This window comes from Salvelinus sp. IW2-2015, linkage group LG15 (assembly GCF_002910315.2).
Source record: "Salvelinus sp. IW2-2015 linkage group LG15, ASM291031v2, whole genome shotgun sequence".
Lineage (NCBI taxonomy): Eukaryota > Metazoa > Chordata > Actinopteri > Salmoniformes > Salmonidae > Salvelinus > Salvelinus sp. IW2-2015.
In genome coordinates this window covers 39,040,277-39,061,941 of record NC_036855.1, presented here as the reverse complement: position 1 = coordinate 39,061,941, position 21,665 = coordinate 39,040,277, and the positions used below count along the sequence as shown (strand labels likewise).

The 21,665-nt window shown below is 42.1% G+C and overlaps 1 protein-coding gene across 2 annotated transcripts in view; it reads left to right on the top strand.

Moving 5' to 3' along the window:
• The first annotated feature begins 4,252 nt into the window (after positions 1–4,252).
• fbxw8 (F-box and WD repeat domain containing 8) overlaps positions 4,253–21,665 on the top strand; it is a 32,387-nt gene continuing 14,974 nt past the window's right edge. The window contains exons 1-8 of one of the 2 annotated variants that reach the window (XM_024002693.2): positions 4,253–4,864; positions 4,954–5,058; positions 5,218–5,382; positions 5,553–5,641; positions 8,164–8,321; positions 8,619–8,815; positions 9,144–9,374; positions 14,945–15,072. In XM_024002693.2, coding sequence (XP_023858461.1) covers positions 4,415–4,864; positions 4,954–5,058; positions 5,218–5,382; positions 5,553–5,641; positions 8,164–8,321; positions 8,619–8,815; positions 9,144–9,374; positions 14,945–15,072 — 1,523 coding nt within the window. In that variant the 5' untranslated portion in view covers positions 4,253–4,414. Of the gene's footprint in view, positions 4,865–4,953; positions 5,059–5,217; positions 5,383–5,552; positions 5,642–8,163; positions 8,322–8,618; positions 8,816–9,128; positions 9,375–14,944; positions 15,073–21,665 lie in introns of both variants that reach the window. The other variant, XM_024002691.2, reaches the window with a different exon arrangement.

Genomic DNA, 21,665 nt, shown 5'->3' with positions numbered 1-21,665 from the left:
CCTGGTCCGGAGGCAGGCTTTTGTTCCAGGGCTGCACTAATGCACCCGATTCTAGTGCCTTGACTGTGTATTGTGTTTATCTTTCAGTCGTTTGACCTCTGTGGATGAGTATCAGCCATACGCAGGGCATTGGAAATTCTCTGCAGTTCTCAGGTGAGAAATGATTACTTTCTGTAAAGAAAAGTATCAGGGCCAAATACCAGCCCACATCACGGCCCTATAACATTACAAGCTACAGTTGTAAACCTTCAACTGTCAATTGGTTTTGCCTGATCTTGCACTCTGATTGAATCATCTTACTACATATACCGTATTAAAATGCAACATCAGAATAAAGATACTGTATACAGTGAGTTGACCCTGTATGGCAGGGTTCCCCAACTGGTGGCCTGCGGGTGTTTTATTTGGCCCCCCAAGTTTTCAGAGCAAATCAAATTGAGAATTAATGTAATTATTAAGTTTTGGGGGGGCATAAAAAACTGTAAAAACACCAGGAAATCAGCTCCAAGTTATTTTAATTTTGGAACTCTGTTCCCAAGTATTTCCATAATAGGGAGACACGTGATCATAAACAAATGTAAGCAAGGTTTGAAATTATTATGTTTGAGTCAAATATTATATCTGTTTGYGCTTCTTGCGGTCAATTTGCAGTCTTCAAATTATTTGTATTTCCTGTATGTTCCGGTGCCCCGACCATCCGCTCAAGAAAAATTTGGGCCGTGGCTGAATCTAGCTGATAATCCCTGCTGTAAGGTATGGGAATGTAAACACAAGSTTTGTCTCTTTGTGATCACCTACCTGATGCTCTATCACCCATAGAGTTATGGTGTGAGGGCCAGCAGCCAGCAGTGCAGTGAGGCTGGAGATGTGTGTGCTATTTGTCAGGGTGACTTCAGAAACCCCATAGCTCTTCTCTGGCATGTGAGAGTACATACATCAAACCATAAGCTCTGCTACTACATACTTTACTATAACACCATTCGCTGGTGTTAACCATGGTAACCACAAGCCGACTAACAGTATGGYCTGTATCACAACCGGCCATGATCGGGTGTCCCATAGGGTGGCGCACAATTGCCCCAGCGTCGTCCGAGTTTGGGGAGGGTTTAGCCGGGGTAGGCAGTCATTGTAAATAAGAATTTGTTCTTAACTGACTTGCCTAGTTAAATAAAGGTGAAATAAAAAATGTATGTTTTATATGACCCTTAGTGTGGTGTAGCTTGATGCTAAAGTCACTGTTCATGACTCTTTTGTTTCTTTCTGTGGCCTTACTGATCAATACTGTATTGAATAACTGACCAATACTCAATGCATACTCCTTGTGGTAAACCAAAGTGAATGTGAGGGTAAAGCCCATGTGTTTGTCTCTCCCCCCAGCATGTGTTCTGTGAGGAGTGCCTGTATTTGTGGTTAGACCGTGAGCAAATATTCCCACTCTGTGGTCATAGGCACCACCTCTGCCCACTTCCAGATCTACTAGCTGGGATTGACAGCCATTAGCCTCCAGGACACTGGAGGACATTACAGAGGGATAAGTAATTTTAGTATGCCCMTACTGTGTTGCCCGTTAGACTCCACACTGACTCTAAACTCTACAGTCTATACAGTTGTCTCATCCATCCTGACAAAGAAATAGAATGTGCAGCACAGCAGTGTGGTATTGGTCAGTATTCTTGTACAGGGTAGCTTATGTCAGCACATCAATTGCTCATTTGCTGATGTATTTCGTAGATCTTTCACTAATGTTACCATTCTTGCAACAATTTACGTGTTATACATTTCACCTGATTTCTAGTAAAGATACAGCTTATGTTTGATGACATCAGACCTACCAAAACATTTTTTTGAGAAACTCGAACACAAGTTGTGTGTTTTCAGTATGTATCAGATTTTTCAATGAAACCATGATTGAAGCTGTATTGTTCAGCATTTGTTGAATGTTTTATGTTGCCATTACTTTTTGCATAACAATGATAGCATGAAAGCATTTTTACTTTGAAACTTTTATTATCCAGAGTGAGCACAGAATTCACAATGTAATACAAATTTAAATAGCATGTAAAGAACACATTCTTTATAAAAGACACAGATTCAGCACTGCAATTGAAAACTACAGTTTTTGCGATATAMAAAAACAGCTTATGTACTGTAAACATGAATAGCATGCCCTTATTTTTGCACACAAGATTTCTTGCATGGTTTCATAAACATTATCTGCCTTAACAATGCTGAGCCCCCAGCCAATTTCAAAAGTTCAAAAAATAGAACAGTTGATTTTACWTTTTTTTTTTGTTATCAATATTTGATACAACTAACATTATTATTCACCTAATAAAAATGTCTTCAGAAAAAAACCTTTACAAATTGATTATCATATTTAGTAAGGATAGAATCCAGACTTTGTATGGTCTCTAATTATTACAGAACCTTATGTAAAAAGTACAGTGCTATTTCTCCACAGAGCACCATTTCAAGATTGCTCAAAGGGGACGGGGCGTCTAAAAAGTAGAAACATGTATTTTTTTGATACAAATAAGCTTTTTCAGTTAGGTAATTGACATCGTATATTAGTGCATCGATAATTCAAGTGTAAGGTCGTCCACGTATGACAGTCGCGTGGGCAATTATAGTACGTTTTTCCTTTGGTAACCGTCAAGGGAGGATGACGTCGCCGTTCTGTTCTCGGAAAAACCGCCAGAAAGTGAGAGTGATGATACTAACACAATTTATGTCTGTTAAATCCTACTGAATTCCAAGCAGTGAGTCAAACAATAAAATAAACTGGGAAATAACGCAATTAAAAATTTATTCACACAGTACTACATCTTATACCCATAAAACAAGAACTGAAAATGTTACTTAATCTTTGTGACAGAATGTTATGTCACATGAATTCCGAAGCACAACATTTTCCTTAGCCAACAAAGTACAAAAAATGTACCCTGTTCCTAATTGTCTCGCCGATTTTGGGGCATGGTCATTATGACCACCGTGCACACTGAACCTCGGCTGGCTGTGGCTGGCTGGCATCCTTTTTCTCAGTGKAAATATTCTGACAGCTCTCTCTCCTCAGGATCCTGAAGGCACCATCTACAGTGGATAAATATTAATTGCTTTGAGCGTATAATAAAACATTTAGATCATATTTAGAAGAAGTTAATCCTCAGTGAATAGCCCAGCATAGTTGTTCTTATGAATAACTCCATGATACATACTCATTGAGATAAATACCCAATTGTATAAATAAATAATCATCAATGATAAATACTCAATTGTAAATAAACTAAATCTCACACCAACTATAATTAAATATAACCACATTTTCGCAAATCACCTGCTGAACATTGTTGGGAAGGTCGACAATAAAGCGTCTTTACTCGCAACCAAGTTTGTTTGCATTTCTCATAGCCAAACCAACATGTGATGGGCACCTGTGAAGCTTACCTGTTGCTGGTTTTGCCGTTGCAGTGARTTACATCTACAGGTGTCGCTTTCTAAGAAAGAGTATGAGGACGGTGATTTGTATTGCTGTGCATACAAAGCCTTTAAAGTGGGCTTCTCTATTCAACCCAAGTTTCTCATTATATCTGTTATCTCGAGATCCAACCGTCCAGTTTTTATCCATCTCATCCCCGATCCACCTGAGGCGAGAGGCGAGTGACTGGGTCSCGGAGCATGGTGAGGTTCCTTGGGCACAGACCATCACGTCGCCAGGTAGAGGCAGAGGCTCGTCTATCGGGAGCCAGCACATCTTCTCTACAAATCGCTCTATCTTCTTTATATGTCCCCTCCTCTGATCCGCTCTTATATAAAATTATCCTCTTTATTGTCTGGATCAGATCTGGACTGTTTCTGTTTCTCTCTCTCTCTCTCGCGTTATACACGATTAAAGAGTCACATGGTGTGAGGGGTTTACATCATCTTTTCCCAAAAGAGAGAGGTAATCATTAACTCTTAAAAAAAACGTCGTCTCATCTTATCTGACGAGCCTTTTGTTTGATAGGATAGACGAATAGCGATGTCTAATCGGATAATCATAGGATTTAAAATAAAAAGTACAATACAGGCTACTGCCCCTAGACATTTTACACAATCGGAATTTWATGCTATTTGATAATTATGTATTTTCATGTCAATCTTATTAATTGTGCCAGTTATCCTATTTTTAAATGAAATATTGTAATAATCCACCACAGTTCGCAACGCCTAAAATAAACAATGAGGAATTAAACATCGCGGAACTCTAAGACCGCAAAGTCCCTCTAGTCGGACAGTTTTTGTTCCAGGACTTCAGTGTTTGTTTTAGTTTTAGCATGAGCTAGATAAGTTACCTAGCCAGCTACTAACAATTTAACACTAGCAATTTGTAATTTTGTCAACTATATGTATGTTGTTGTAACTATGTTAGAAAAACATGGCAGAAGACGAGCTTCTGGCGTTCAGAGAGCATTGGAAGCAAGAACTGACGATTAAAAACGAGGCGCATTCGAACTGTAACGTTACTCTTCAACCAAGTCGGGAAGACTCTAAATTAAAACGGTATTTTGAAGATTTTGGTCAGAACAGAAGTGAACCAGAAAAAAGACAGGATTCAACATCACAGGGGAGCAGTAAGGGAGGACAGGAAGCATTTTTGTCTGCAGCAAAAACTCCAAAGGAGGACCAACCCGAGTATGTGTCGATAGCCGAGGGCTTGCTAGATGGAAGGACCAGTCCCTTGTTGGAGAGGATCCAGGAGGAGAGGACTCGAAGGAAGAGACAATACCACAGTCTGACAAGCGCCTGTAACACCTCCTCCCAACAACAACCCCAGAGGAAAATTAACAAGGGTGACAAATTAGTGGATCAATTCATTCAAGACCTGGTAAGATGAGGGTGATAGTCTTTGTGAGGTAGCCTGCCACTAGACATTGTGTGGATCTCGATTTCATTGGTATTTTCCTATTTTTGCAGAATGAGACAAATGACATTCCCTTCTTTGACATTGAGTTGCCCTACGAGTTAGCGCTGAAGATCTTCCAGTACCTCAGTCGGACAGAGCTGGGGCGATGTGCTCAGGTAAACTATGATTATCAATCACATAAAAATCATAATGACTCTGTTGTCACTTGAAACATAGGTCTGAATATTGACTTTACACTGTTTTGTTCAATCTACTCCGATGTACAGTATATGATGATCAATGAGTATTCATTATAGTCTCCGATACTTTCACAGGTGAGCAAGGCGTGGGGGGTCCTGGCAGAGGATGAGGTGCTGTGGTTTAGGATGTGTCAGACAGAGGGTTATCACCACGGGGCCTCTGTCTCTGACTCCCCCTGCTGGAAGAGCATGTTACGAGATTGCAGGAACTCTGAAAACACTGTGCGCTCCAACTGGAAGGTAGGGGTTCAGTTAACTAAATGCTTTTCTGAGATGACACTTTGGCAACACTTCACCTGAAGTTGCCCTTACACCCATCAAACGGTAGACTATTAACTATAGTAACAGCGTTGTAATTACATGGGGATGTCTAGAAAAGACATGTTTTGTGTCTCTCTTCCTACTCCTAGAATCGTGTTGGATCAATCAGCCAACTGCAGTACGAGCTGGGGAAAGTGTTGTGTGATGTCAGTTCCTGTGACAGCTATGTTGTTGCTGGGTAAGATATAATATAACCTGTTTTTAGTAGGGATGGGCACGGTTAATCAAATATCTGGATATCCGATTGGACGTTAGTATTCCAACACTTTTTTTTAATGCTTATTTTAACAATGGAAAAGCTTTGTCTGAATTAAATAGTCCATGTTAAGTTGTTACACACAAGGATATATRATGACATTTGAAATGCATAATTTGATAAAACAACCAACTTTAGAATGTAGTGTTTATGTATGGCACATTGAGCTACTGCTGCTTTCAGATGGTACATGGCTTTGACAGAACATTGTTTACAGTTGCACACTAAATGTAGATTACAGTTCAGAGGACATACAATGAGATTGTTTTCTTTTCAAGCTAATTTTCTCTCTCATGCTCTATGGGTTGCATTTTAAATGAAAGGGCATTTTACTATCATAGCACATTTATCCCTCCGGTCAGCCCTGACAACGGTATGGTATTTTTCCCACTTCAAATAACGATTAGCCTACAGGCGCGCACCAACGCAGGGTCCACAAGACTTGAAACAGATCAATGCAAAACACTCACCAGAAAACACAACATTATATGATGGAGAACATCAGACTTCTTTCACTGTTGCTATTCGCCTAGTCTACTGTTAGCCAAAAACTACCYATATAGTACCCTGAAAACAACTGAGCACTGTCTGCTGTTGTGGCATGTTGCATCATTCTGATTGGTCAAGAGAGTAGAGGAAAATATGTATTTTTTATTTAGACTATCCGGATTCCGAAAAAAAACATGATATTATTTGAATAGTGAAATAATTTAAAATGCCCATCCTTAGTTTTTAATGTCAGGAGGGGCAAGCAGCTGTGGTGATCAGCACGAGCTGCTGCACTGACTTTGTACTAAAATAGACCCACCACTTGTCTTTGGACTCCTTTTTTCTCAAACTCTTTTAATTCAACCTGTTGTAAAAAAAATGTTTGCATCAAGTAAGCTACTTAAACTGACTGGGCCCACTACTGTAGGATGATAGCGTGACTTGAGTACTCAGCTGCTGAAATGAATCTGGRAAACGTTGTATCAGGAGGCTGGTGCCCAGGGGGTGGTCTGATTAAATTCTCCCCTGGCCCCGGTGAACTCTCAGCCTGTGTCCCAAATGGCATCCTATTCCCCACATAGATATTACACTGCTTTTGACCAGAGCCCCCCACGGGCCCTGGTCAAAACTAGTGAATTCTATAGGGAATAGGGTTCCATTTTGAGACACAGCCTCAGTCTCAGCCAGACAACAGAGGCCTGCCTGCTGCTGCAAATTCTTTTTACCTACATCTATTCACATCTAGAGATTTGGATGACTGATTTTCTAAGATACTCATTGTAGATTTTAGCAACCCTTTGAAATTGGGATCCTTGTTTAACCAAGGTTGCTTTTTTTGTGGACATTTTGTAATGACACATAAGGTAATATTTCTCTCACTTTTATGTAGTATCTTGTAGATGCACTGATGAAGCAGAACTGTAGGTTGTTATCTTCCTTGGAATTGATATGTCAGAAGTTTCCAGAGATTATTTGGATGAAGAAAAGTGCCAGCTGAGGCATACATTTCTCCTGTTGATTCTTGGCTGAAAGATAATGCACTAATTATGTAGAGTGTGCGCCTGTTGTTACCTTCCTAACAAACCCTGAGATGTCAGATGGAGTGTTTTAGCCCCCTTTCCCCCTCTCTATCTGTCTCTCTCTGTCTCTTGTTTCCTCYTGTTGGGATACGGATGCTGATTGAAGTAGGTGGTACAGTTGCTAGCTYATGTGGTTTAAGTTAATGAGGGGGATGGAAGCTAGCTATCATACCGTGTTGTTTGTGCCACAGTGTTGTTAGTAGCTAAATAGCTGAAAGATTTTATCCAGCAGCCCTTTGGTGCCACTCTCTGTGGTTGTCAGTCTGCAGCTTTCTCCAGCTGCCCAGCTCAGCACGAATCCTGAACCACATCCAGGCTCCAGCACCAGAGAGGGGCTCTGTCTGTCTGAGGCAGCCCAGGGCAGCTGGTGCTGGGGTATATGGCTGGGCCTGGGGTGGTGTGGCTCGTCCCAGGCCGTCTGTGAAGGACTCAGCTGCCACCATACCCACCCCCTGGAAAGGCTGTGTTATCTCTGCCATGCCTCCAATTGACTGAGACTCACAGATACTCACACATTTGAACCACATCACCACCCACCCATTTACTGTCATGTCGCCCATAAGCACACAGACATCCACTCATATTCACATAATAATGCACGGATGGTTACCATGGTTCAGTTAGCATATTTAAATGGAAAAATTAAGATGCATCCTCATGCTTCTTAGGTTGTGTTTAGACATGCAGCCCAGTTCTGATCTTTTTTCCACTAATTGGTCTTTTGACCAATTGCATAAGATATTTTAACATCCAATTTTTTTCAGAAGACCCAATTAGTGAAAAAAAATATCAGAATTGGGCTGCTTGTTTAAACGGAGCCTTAGGTCATTTCAAAATAAAATTTAGCATCCCTTACATTGTTTTTTGTCCCCTCAGGTACACGTCAGGGGACGTGAGACTGTGGGACACCCTCCACTGGGACTCTGCAGCCTCCTTCCTGAAGCCAAGCCCCCTGACGGCAGACGTCACCCCCAGACCTCACGTCAGTCACATCCGGGTCAACAACACTGTGGCTGTGGCTGCCTATGACGATGGTGAGTGAGGGTCCTCAACTCTGCAGTCAACTTAGTGGCTATTTTACTGGCTAGCCTTCCAGTTTAGGGCATTGAAAAGGAGCGCCACCTGTTGGTCGGTGGTCTTRGAAAGAAGTGCCGGTTTTGATAGGTATAACCACCCTGGTGCCTCTGTTAGAAGGCATGATAATGACCAGCAGGAGGCAGATGTACAGTTCACACTTTATTACCAAGTTCCACTAAGGTGTATGGACACATGGACGGCCACACTGAGAAGTCTTTGGGTAAATGTTAACGGTATATTCTGCTCCTGTGTAGGATGTGTGGATGTGTGGAGCACAGAGACGGGACAGGAGCCCGTCCACCACTTCCAGATCCCTGGGAGGGTCCACGCCCTGGCTCTGAGCCTGGAGAGCCCCACCTTGGCTACTGCTGCTGGGCTAGATGTCCGGCTGGACCAGCCTGATGAGAGGGGCTACTGGAGGACCCTCTGCCAGGCCACTCTACCCAAACCTGTGAGTCTACCTCGCTCTCTTTCTCTCTGTCTATCAGTCTGTCTCTGATTTGTCTGGAAAAGCACCATCAGCTTCATAATTTTAATGAGGATTATGATACAATTCCCTGTWGCAATGATAGGGTGTCTACATTGATCCAGTGTGCTGTTGTGATTTCAATTTCAACCTTATGTCACAGTCAATCCATTATACCATATTAGTTTGTTCATTAACAGTGCAACTGGACTTTTCATATGGGAGCTACTTTAGACGTCTCACTCCCTGTGACAGTAGTCAGCAGGCTGAATAAATTTGTTATAACTTGTTCTAACAGAGACTCTGGTCCCAGGTGGAGTCTATGGTTGTGGTGCCATGGGCCGGGGGGCGAGGAGGGGACAGTGTCCCCCTGGTGGCCCTGTCTGCTGGGGAGACGGTGTACCTGCTGGCCCCTGAGGACTTGGAACCCCGGGTGCTCCACACCGTCTACGGCCACCCCATCACCTGTCTGGATGCCTCGGCCTCTCACGCTGCCCTGGGGATCAAGAGCTGTGGCTGGGCCATGAARGATGGAGGCAACAAGGTGGGTGCATCAACAGTGTACTAAAATAGTCTTTTTACATGGTCCTATTCATCAGGGCACAACTTTGCAAATAAAGATAAGGTGGTCCCCTTCTGTTCCAGGCCGTTTTCCACAATTTTATTTTGATGCCTAATGAATACAACCCAGCTGTGGCTTTTGTTCTACTYTCCTTGGAGTTGGGAACAGGGTTAAATTGAGGTAGGTATGCCAAAGCTATGCGCAAAGCCAAAACTGAAGCCCACACCATTATTTGTCTAAGCACTCAACACATTTGGACGGCTACAAATTGGCCAACCTTGAATTAGGCTTTTATTGATGTTAGTATAGGGTTGAATTTAAGTCCTAAATTAATTGCAARCCTATTATGTCACCCCAAACCTGCATCTCTCTGAGTCTGAGTAGAAATGCACCAATCTGAGTGTATTTAGAGTCTCTGGAACCCACATGGGGTGGTGCACCCCAACTTGGGGAATCTGGGACAGAGATGGGGCCACCCGCTGGGGATTGTGGGCATAGAAATAGCTGAACTACTCCTCCTGGGTATTGTTCCTAATTACTGTAGTATTTAGTTTACTCTCTTAACGCACAAACTCTCTCACACACACGCACACTAAACAAGTTTAGTCTCTTGTTCCCAAAGAAGTTGCTGTTTGCGTCTATTAATGTCTTGTATCTAAGGACCCTGCTCCTAACGGAGGCTCATACCTTTATTTATCCCTCTGCAGATTACATACCCAGGAGACAAAAGAGTTGCTCAGGGATCAGGTTTGGGTTTCAATACGAAATCATTGTCATGCTTTCCAGTGTATTTCAAGACAAATTTTAGCAAGGAGATGTTTTTTTTCTGTGTTTTGTGACAAAAGGAATATCTCACRGTTTCAAAAACCCACTAAGATAAAAACCTCAGTCTGTCTCGCTCCTCTTAAAAGTTTTATGTTTTGTCTAGGCACTGATACTGGTACTTAAGTAATTAGTCAAGTGACTAGGGACCGGTCCCAAATGGAGCCTCTCTCTGTTGGTTCGACAGGTCTTTGGCAGACTCTCCCCCTGACATCATTACAATGTTCTCATTGCTGATGTTGTTATATTAGCCCTACAGCACCACATAGTGGAGCTTAGAGAAAGTTTGAGGAATAACTTTACTCTTTCCTCTCAAGGTTACAGCTAAACTGATCTCCCGTGGGCAGATTCTGCATGTAGACCAAAGAATCTGCCGAGACTGAATGGGYTGCGTGAGATAACGAGCGGCATTCGTTCCATTTTTTTGGGGTATCGTCACGGGTTATTTGGARGTATCAGGATTGGGRGAAAAGCGGTGCTTCTACTGCTTTGCCTCGAGTGCTTTGCGTGTSTGCCCACACAGATCGGAAGYGGGGGACTTTTGCCTGAARTATCAATTTCTAACTTCTCAATTTCTAAGTATGAACACAGAAGTTGATCACGCATTGGACCAAATTACACTCGATTTTACTGCTGGGTTAACAGAGATTACAGCTAAACTAAATCATATTATGAGCTGGAGTTCTGCTTCTACAATCAAAAGAGACGTCGTATAGGCTGCCAGCTCCATAGATCTTGGTACACATTTTGTTGGTGTGTCTTTCCGTCCAAAATAGTGTCGGCTACTTGAATAGTTTCACTATCCAATCAAGTATACTAAGGCAACATCTCTAAGTTTGTATATTTGATATGGTATTGGTCATGTATTAGATTGAGCATTGAGTTTCTTTTGTTTTCTTTCTCCACTATAGACCTAGCTAGCTCATCTTTACAAAATTATGCCAATTCATGATTGTCACATTTTCCCTTCACTAATTAAASTTAAAAAATTACAACTTTTAATCCGCTTTAACAAGTCTATCGGTTTCATAGTGTTTCTGACAGCATTTTCCTACTGCGAAGAGGGAAGTAAGAATTGCCAACAGACTCTGGCGAGGCAGAATGTGTTATATGCTATTTAATGAGAAGACATATGCCTAATTAAAAGCTGTRAAAGAAATGGTGGTGGCATCCAGACATGTTATCTCTCTCTTTTCACACTGAAAAGTGAGTCATCACTATGATTGGTTGCTTTTCTACTAGCTAAATGTTTTGGATGTATTATGACATGAATTGTCTTTGTTATCCAGGTCAAATGATGTGCCACTCTTCTCTTGTCTGTCTGTCCGTTTGCCTTTCCTGTCTCTGTCTTTTACATGTGTCTGTCTGTGTCTTATGTCTATATSTGTGTCTTGTTCATGACTGTGTCTATTGGCCTGTCTATGTCTGTCTGGTGTCTGCGAGAGTCAGCAAGTCAGCTAGCAGTCAGTCTCTAGGTCCTCATTACTACTCCCTCTCCCCTGCCAGGGGACCTACACCCCCAATTCCCCAATCCTTCCCTTGTTAGTGAACCTGGGGGTCTGGACATCTGCTCAGCTGGTCTCTACTGGGCTCCTGTTACCCTGTACCCTCCGGACACCCAGATAAAGCTGGTAAAACCACAGGCGGCATGGCTTATAGACCTAACACAGAACACAACCATTACATAGATTACACAGAACAGAACCATTACGTACACGGAGTGTACATAACCTTCCTAATATTGAGTTGCACCACCTTTTGCCCTCAGGACAGCCTCAATTCATCTGGGCATGGACTCTACAAGGTGTCGAAAGCGTTCCACAGGGATGCTGGCCCATGTCGACTCCAATGCTTCCCACAGTTGTGTGAAGTTGGCTGGATGTCCTTCGGGTGGTGGAGCATTCGTGAGACATAGGGGAAACTGTTGATCGTGAAAAACCCAGAAGCGTTGTAGTTCTTGACCCACTCAAACCGTTGCGCGTGGCACCTACTACCATATCCCGTTCAAAGGCACTTACTGTAAATCTTTGTCTTGCTCATTCAGCCTCTGAATGGCACACATACACAATCCATGTCTCAATTGTCTCGAGGTTTCAACATCCTCCTTTAACCTGTCTCCCCCCCWTCATCTATACTGTTTGAAGAGGATTTAACAGGTGACATCGATAAGGGATCATAGCTTTCATCTGGATTTACCTGGTCAGTCTATATCATGGAAAAYGCAGGTGTTCCTACTGTTTTGTACACTCAGTGTATATTTGTTCAGGGGAAAGTGTGACCTGTTCCATTTGTCGTTTAGATAAATGTTCTTGATTCACTTCCGACCGGTTGCTTTGTAGGCATATCTTCAAACTCTTTGAGCGTAATTTATGTCCATGTCAGTCTATGTTCTGTAGATCACCAATCTATGTCTAACAAATCACTGTGTGTGTTTATATCATGAAACTAACTCCAGAATATATTTGTAATAATTTATTTCCCTGAGCCTCCTTTGGCCCTTGAAATGCTCAGTCTGTGTGGGCGTTCGGAAAGAAATGTGAAGATATTTACATACACAGCCCTGATTGGCTGATAGCATGGTCCAGGGCCCACCCCCTTACCCAGGTGAACAGTCATTGGTCTATTATAATCAAATGACCTTGTGACATCATGATGTGGGCCAAAAGTTCCATCCCATCTGATGAGGCTGAAATTCCAGGATWTTTTTTCTTCTAACAGCTCTTACACAAAAAAGGCACTTATTGTAATTTTCACAATTTCAGAGTGTTATTTCGYCCTCATAGTGTGGAAATATGAGGGAAAAAACAAGAAAATCGCGTTTAACTGCACGGCCCCTTTAAACAATGCACCTGAAAGTCTAATGCAACATGAACTCATCAACTCATTGCATTATTTGACAATAGATAAGGGACATATGTGTTTGTTTACCAAACAAAGGGACTGGTGAAGGGAGTGAGTTAGGACAAATTATAGATTAGCGGTTCCTTTTTTCCCCCTAACTATCCCACTAGGAATCTGTCAGGCACATTAACCCGATGACTGCTGTAGCCAAGCCATGATTCCTTTCATCAACACATGCTGAAGTGCCCACTTAACTGGTTGGACATTAGCTTTAAACTGCCCTGATGGCTCCTCCACATAATAGCTGGTTTGGGATGCTTTTTAATCAAACCTCCTTCCAAAAAAGGTGATGATTAATCGAAATACATGCAGGCAGACAGCCCCTTTACCTCTCCTTCCCATTCATCCTACCCCCTCAGTCCAAATCCCATCAAGCTGTCATTTCAAAGTCTAATGTGTGTGTGTCTGTATGTCTGTCTGTGTGTGATTTTGGCATGCTCCGCTCAGGGCCATCTCACAATTAAGGCTATGTGGCCCAAATAGGAGACACAGAACAGCTGGCACTTTCTCAAGCCTTACATCATGCTGCCTGTTCTCTTTCCTCTTCATCTCTATCTCTCTCCCTCTTTCGGTTCATCTCCCCACTCTCTCTCTTATCCATCTTTCTCTCTCTCTCTCTCTCTCTCTGACTGGAGGGAACACAATTAATTGTTCTATTTGAATTAATAGGGATGTTTGTGGGTCAATTTCCCTCCTATCGTTGTCAAACTTGTTTTAATTTAGCTTTGCAATACTGCATTCTTAGCTAAATCTTTTTGCAAAGAAAAGGTAGTGTTTATGATTATTGACATGGAACCATTGCATTTCTTTGAGATTATCTTAATTTCCCCACATTTGAGCATTCTTCTATGTTCACTCATTCATCCTGATAACCTGTTGGTATTGATCCAAGTACTGTTTTTGGCTCTCCGCATACCCACCTGAACTCAGTCTAGAATCTGTTACAAAGCATTGTCTTCTGCCTGTTAACTGCACAGAGATGAATTCCTTTGTAAATGTGAGGTGAAGGAAAGTGTTGTGAGAAGTCTATGAGCTCAGACAGACAGACAAAGTGTGAGGGATTCTCAGTGGGCTTTTAACTCGGCACACTTCTGAAAGGCATCTTGGGAGATTCATAATGTCATGCATAATTCAGTAGCTCTCAGACTTTGCCAATAGTGCTGTGTGTGTATTAGGGCGTGTTGGTGATAGAGCTGGGACGATAAACCGAAAATGAGCGACACCGACTGAACCAACTACCTATCGTGGACATTTTGCTGATATTGTTCCTTACGATAAGAAGCCTATACTGGAGAAATGTGAAGTTTGAAATTAAATAAGTCTACTAATATGGGTGATTTGTTAATGGYACAATTGATAGCCACAACATTCAAAGTAATACCAGTAGCCTAGTTTTAAGGTGATATAAAAAAAATGTAGAACTGGTTCACATTAATGTTATAAACATATCTTGCTATTTATCGTTATTGTGATAATTCAGTCAATTTATCGTGATATGGATTTTGTCCATATCGTCCAGCCCAGTGTGTGCATGACTAGAAAGTTGTGAAGATCAACTTGTCTTTACTGCCTTAAGTCTGACACTGTTGCTGGATTTAGAGTACATTGTGACTATGTACTCTGCTGTATCCACTACTGAATGACTCCCTCAATAGCATTTTATCTGCTCATATGCAGGTGCTGTCTAACTCTTGCTGCAGTGTTCAGGGATGAATAAATATGTCTGTAGCAACAGAAGCCATTGTCAAATAACTTCTATGTGTTGCRTTTGGTGCTAACTTTTGCAACAGTAGTGAATGAGTCTTAACTGTGTTGGTGTGTGTGTTCAGATCCAGGTGTACAGTCTAGAGACGGGCCAGTCGGAGATGTCTGTGGGGAACTCAGCGGGAGACTTCTCCTGTGTCAACCTGAGAGACAGCCCTCCTCACATGCTCGTCTGTGGAAACAAAGATAGGAGGTATGGGACCGCCGTATGTGTCACCACACCAGCTGGGTACACACACACACACACACATATAGGCACTATGGTGTTAAAATCTGTCTCACATACTTTTGTCTGACAAGTTTGAACARGACCGTAGTGCCTGTGGCTCCCTTGGGTATACCTTCCAGGTTCAAGTCAGATGCAATAACTCTTTATCACAACACAATTTTCCTCAACACACAATTACAACTGATTAGGAATATTGGAACGTGGAGGTGCAAATCACAGCGTACTTCTAGGGAGGAGGATCAGGTGTTTGCAAAGTTGTGAAAAGAAAAGCAATTTTTCACACCTCCACTGGCATACCTTGAAAAGCAAAGCATCAAAATTGGTTATGAGAGAGAGAGAGGGGACCTAATTAATGATTGGAAGTGAAATACTGGACTCTTTGTGGAGAGGTAGGCAACGAGCGTCGGTCGGGGTGGATGGTGTGTTATCTGCAGCCAGCCCATCACCTGGGGGTATTTGTGAAGGAAACAGCAGGGTGGCAGACGATGGCAGTCTCCACATTGCTGTCCAGTGGCCTCGCCATTCAGCCGCTGTACACACACACACACACACACGCCGCATCTGCAACCTGGCCGTCAGTATGGGGAAAGAAAGACACAAAAGAGAGCCATCCTCATCTGCACTTGTCCCTGACAGCGGGACAGGAGTTGGCAGGTGAAAGCATAGCACTTTTGGCAGAATCCTTACAAATCAAACTCCTTCACCAAATTCATCTGGCCTTAAGTAGACAGCCAAAAGCGAGGAAAGCATGTGTAGCACTACATCTCGTTGGGCACAGCCGTTCTCGTAAGGTACGACCCCCATCTGCAAGAATAACAGACAAAGTAGGAGACTCTTACCTATGTCCCCCTCTCTGATTAAGTAGTCTTGTACGTAGTCAGTCGGAGGCCAACTTGGCTGTGACCATTTGGCCTTGTCTGATGTGCCAGGGACAAAGGGGCACGAGGGAGATGAGAAGGCAGGCAGTGGGTCTGCTCTAGCTGTCCATTAGGATGGCCAAAGGCCAGGGCCTAATGCGTCTCTTCCTCCTCTCCGTCTCTCTTCTCTCCTAATTAGTTGCTCTCTCACTCTCGTTCTGAAGTTTCTAGGGAGCAAAAACGAGGGTCCTGATAAGGCCGGGGCTGTCTGGAATACTGCCTTGATCGTAATTGCCTGGGCCACATCTGAACAAACAGGAAGGATTTTGGGGACTGGGGAGGGAGAGAGGAAGGGATGGGGGGTGGAATGGAGAGCGAGCCATGGTTGTGCCCAGTGGTCCTGTACCCATAGGAAATAACAAACCACAACCCTAAAACAAAGAAAAATATACTGTCTGCTTCGTCTCCTCTATTAGCCTTTCCATTTCATTGAATCAAGTGTAATCTCATGCATTCTGTGGTAAAACGTTCAATAGTTGCCAGTCTAGTTTTAAACGTACCTTTATTGAGCTCAACTGATGTTAAAGGTCCAATGCAGCCATTTTTATCTCAATATCAARTCATTTCTGTGTAACAATGAAGCACCTTACTATTTTCAATGAAAATGTTCAGAAAGAAACAAAAATTGCTTCTTAGCAATGGGCAATTGACCCTTCGCTAAGCCTTGCCACCTTTGGTTACTGTTGCAACCTCAGACAACATTTTCCTGGGAATCTCTGTTCCCAATTCAAACTACTGAAGAAAAAAACCTCACAACGATCTCAAACTGTGTTTTTAATACACAATCAAGTGAACACAGACTACACCTTGCTAGTCAGGAGACTATCAGGTATGTTGTGGTGGAATGTCATTACAATTGCTTCACGGGAACCTGGTACAGTGGCTAGCCACTGGATGGCTGAATGCACTGTCATGCACTCAAAGCTACTTTTGGAGCTAACTAGTTCTCTCAAGTCGTATCCTGATGTCGACAGCAGATGATAGTTGGATTCATAATATAGCGAACTTAGCTTGCTAACATACATTTAGAGAAAACCAAGTTATATTAACTGGCTGGCTAGCTAGCGTTAACGTGTGGTTACTGATAACTGATAACTGATAACTGATAAGAGACTGATAACTAGCTAACCAGCTGAGCTAGCAAACAATGTAACAAAAGTATAATTTCAGATTAGAAAAATACTCCAATAGGCTTTGCATTTCAGGAATCACCGGAGCAAGTACCCCAGGTACAATTTAGCTATTTTAAACAATTTAGCAATTTTTTTATGAACTCAGTTTTGCCATAGCTCTCATTGGCTTTCATGCATTTGAAACGGGAGCTTGTCCGAGATGTCGGACTCGACGACAGTTGCTATCCATTGGTTGGCCAAAATTCTGGGGCGGGGCTTAYAGAAGGGTCAATTTCTCAAGCAATCATTTTGTTAGGACTGTGGGAGTGGTCTGGGTGGGGAGGGAAAACCAAAAATGTGTAATTGTTAGAGAGGCTATTAACTAATTTACTGCCTGGTGATGTCACCATGAAAGGCCAAAACTCTGACTCTTTTCAAACAGCTCTTACACTAAAAGGATATAATCATTTTCACAGTATTATTCCAACCTCAAAGTGTGGAAATATATATAAAACACTGGAAAATAATGTTTTTGACTGCACTGGGCCTTTAAACCTCTACCACTTCTCTCTCCCGGATCCGGGATCCTCCTCATCAAAAAAGCTGACTAGCATAGCCTAGCTTAACGGGACAGGGATATCATATAATATAATTTTCATGAAATCACAAGTCCAATACAGCAAATGAAAGATAAACATCTTGTGAATCCAGCCATCATTTCCGATTTTTAGAATGTTTTACAGCGAAAACACAATATGTATTTCTATTAGCTAACCACAATAGCCAAAGACTCAACTGCATATTTTCACCATGTTTCTACCGCATAGGTAGCTATCACAAAACCGACCAAATAGAGATATAATTAGTCACTAACCAAGAAACAACTTCATCAGATGACAGTCTTATAACATGTTATACAATACATTCATGTTTTGTTCGAAAAATGTGCATATTTGAGATATAAATCATAGTTTTACATTGCAGCTACCATCACAAATAGCACCGAAGCAGCCAGAATAATTACAGAGAGCAACGTGAAATTCATAAATACTCATCATAAAACATTTATGAAAAATACATGGTGTACAAAGATAAACATCTTGTGAATCCAGACAATATTTCCGATTTTTTAAGTGTTTTACAGCGAGAAACACAATATAGAATTATATTAGCTTACCACAATAGCCAAACACACAAATGCATTTATTCACCGCAAAAGGTAGCTATCGCAAAAAACCAGCAAAAGATATAAAATTAATCACTAACCTTGACCAACTTCATCAGATGACAGTCTTATAACATCAGGTTATACAATACACTTATGTTTTGTTCGAAAATTTGCATATTTAGAGCAGCYAACCGTGGTTATACATTGTGAATATGTAGCATCGATTCACCAGAATGTCCGGAGCTATTTMGGACACTCACCTAATCTGACCAAAGAACTCATCATAAACTTTACATAAAAATACTTGTTGTATGGCAAATGAAAGATACACTGGTTCTTAATGCAACCGCTGTGTTAGATTTTAAAAAATTACTTTACCATAACAAACCGCTTGCGTTAATACGAGACAGCGCTGGCCAAAACGGCAGAAAATTGGAATCAACATTTTCCACAGAAATACGAAATAACATCATAAATTGTWCTTACTTTTGCTGAGCTTCCATCAGGATCTTGTACAAGGAGTCCTTGGTCCAGAATAAATCGTTGTTTGGTTTTAGAATGTCCATTTCTTCTGTCGAATTAGCAACCTTAGCTAGCCATGTGGCGCGAACATGCCCATCTTCTCTTGACGCAAAGAACGGAAAATTCCAAAAGTCCCAATAAACGTTGAATAAACTGATAAAACTCGGTTGAAAAAAAACGACTTTATGATGTTATTATCACATGTATCAAATAAAATCAGAGCCGGAGATATCCGCCGTGTATACCGAACGCTTATCAGAAGACAATGTCGACGTACTTRGCGSGCCKGAGAAGACAAAGAAATTTCCAGACCTGTCACTCCAAAAGCTCTTGTTRGGCCTCAGATCAAGCTAGACACCCCATTCCACCTTCCACTGCCTGTTGACATCTAGTGGAAGGCGTATGAAGTGCATGCATATCGATAAATATAAGGCAATTGAATAGGCAGGCCCTGGAACAGAGCATCGTTTTCAGATTTTTCACTTCCTGTATGGAAGTTTGCTGCAAAATGAGTTCTGTTTTACTCACAGATATAATTCAAACAGTTTTAGAAACTTGAGAGTGTTTTCTATCCAATAGTAATAATAATATYCATATTGTATGATCTAGAATAGAGTACGAGGCAGTTTAATTTGGGCACGATTTTTTCCAAAGTGAAAACAGCGCCCCCCTATTGACAAGATGACAGACACTCAAATACTTCAATGTCATTCCTAATCTAGTTTACAGCTTCACTCTCACATTACTGTGTTGTCTAGCCCCTTAGATGTTACGTCTCTTATTTGGGGGACTTAGAGCCGTTTTGGACCGGTTGCAACTGACATTTTTGTGTACAAAGTGCTCTGTGAACCAATGGATGCTGCTGAGGGGAGGACGGCTCATAATAATGGCTGGAATGGAGTCAATGGAATGGTATCAAACATATGGTTTCCATGGTTTCCATGGTTTCCATACAATTCCAGTGACTCCATTTCAGCCATTACTATGAGCCTTCCTCCCCTCAGCAGCCTCCACTGCTGTGACAGTCAAATGGTCCTGTGTCTTATAGTGCAAGAAAGCCCAATCTTTCTTCTCGCATGGCTGACTTAAAGTCTTAAAGGTTTCAGACTCRACATTTGCATAGGGAGGGACGTGTCACATTTTCTGGCCTACAGTGCATTCATAAAGTATTCAGACCCCTTCCCTTTATCCACATTTTGTTATGTTACAGCCTTCTTCTTAAATGGATTAACTGAAATGTTTTCCACATTATACCCCAATGCATTAAAAATATATATATATACCTTATTTACATAAGTATTCAGACCCCTTGCTATGACACTTGAAATTGAGCATCCTGTTTCAATTGATCATCCTTGAGATGTTTCTACAACTTGATTGGAGTCCACCTGTGGTAAATTCAATTGAGTGAACATGATTTGGAAAGGTACACTTGTCTATATAAGGTCCCGTAGTTGACAGTGTATGTCAGCAAAAACCAAGCCATGAATTCGAAGGAATCGAGCCCTGAGTGGCTCAACGGTCTAATGCACTGCATCTCAGTGCTAGGGGCGTCACCACAGACCCTGGTTAGATTCCAGGCTGTATCACAACCGTCCGTAATTGGGAGTCCCATAAGGCGGCGCACAATTGGCCCAGCGTCGTCTGGGTTAGGGTTTGGCCGGGGTAGGCCGTCTTTGTAAATAAGAATGTTCTTTTTTTTGTAATTATAGTTTTTATTGTTTCCTTTTACGATATAACAACAATGCAATTGAATTACATTTGGCATTAAACAATAACTTGACAGACATGAATAACACAGAGCACCCGGAAAGCACCCAGACTCCCCGCCCGCACCCCGCCACGCCATAYCCCCACTCCAAGACGGACCAAATAAAAAAACAACTTAATGCATTCTAGAACAAGGCTGCAACGCAACAAAATGTGGAAAAAGTCAGGGGGCGTGAACACCCCCCAAACACACCGCACACACAGATGGAAAAAGAAACAAACTTTTTTCACCCATAACCCCCCCCCCTCATAACTATTACAACAAAAGGAAAAATGTTAAAAAATATATATATATAATAATAATCAAATAAATTCCTACCCCTACCAGTCGTCTATGTACAGTTGAAGTCGGAAGTTTACATACACTTTAAGTTCCTTAGTGTCCACATCAACAACAAACTAGAATGGTCCAAACACACCAAGACGGTTGTGAAGAGGACACGACAAAGCCTATTCCCCCCTCAGGAAACTAAAAAGATTTGGCATGGGTCCTGAGATCCTCAAAAGGTTCTACAGCTGCAACATCAAGACCATCCTGACTGGTTGCATCACTGCCTGGTATGGCAACTGCTCGGCCTCTGACCGCAAGGCACTTACAGAGGGTAGTGCGTACGGCCCAGTACATCACTGGGGCTAAGCTGCCTGCCATCCAGGTCCTATARACCAGCAGTGTCAGAGGAAGGCCCTAAAAATTGTCAAAGATCCTAGCCACCCCAGTCATAGACTGTTCTCTCTACTACCGCATGGCAAGCGGTACCGGAGTGCCAAGTCTAGGACAAAAAGGCTTCTCAACAGTTTTTACCCACAAGCCAAAAGACTCCTGAACAGGTAACCAAACGGTTACCCGGACTATCTGCATTGTGTCCCACCACCCGCCAACCCCTCTCTTTACGCTACTGCTACTCTCTGTTCATCATCTATGTATAGTCACTTTAACCATATCTACATGTACATACTACCTCAATCAGCCTAACTAACCGGTGTCTGTATGTAGCCTCGKTACTGTATATAGCCTGTCTTTTTACTGTTGTTTTATTTCTTTACCTACCTTTTGTTCGCCTAATACCT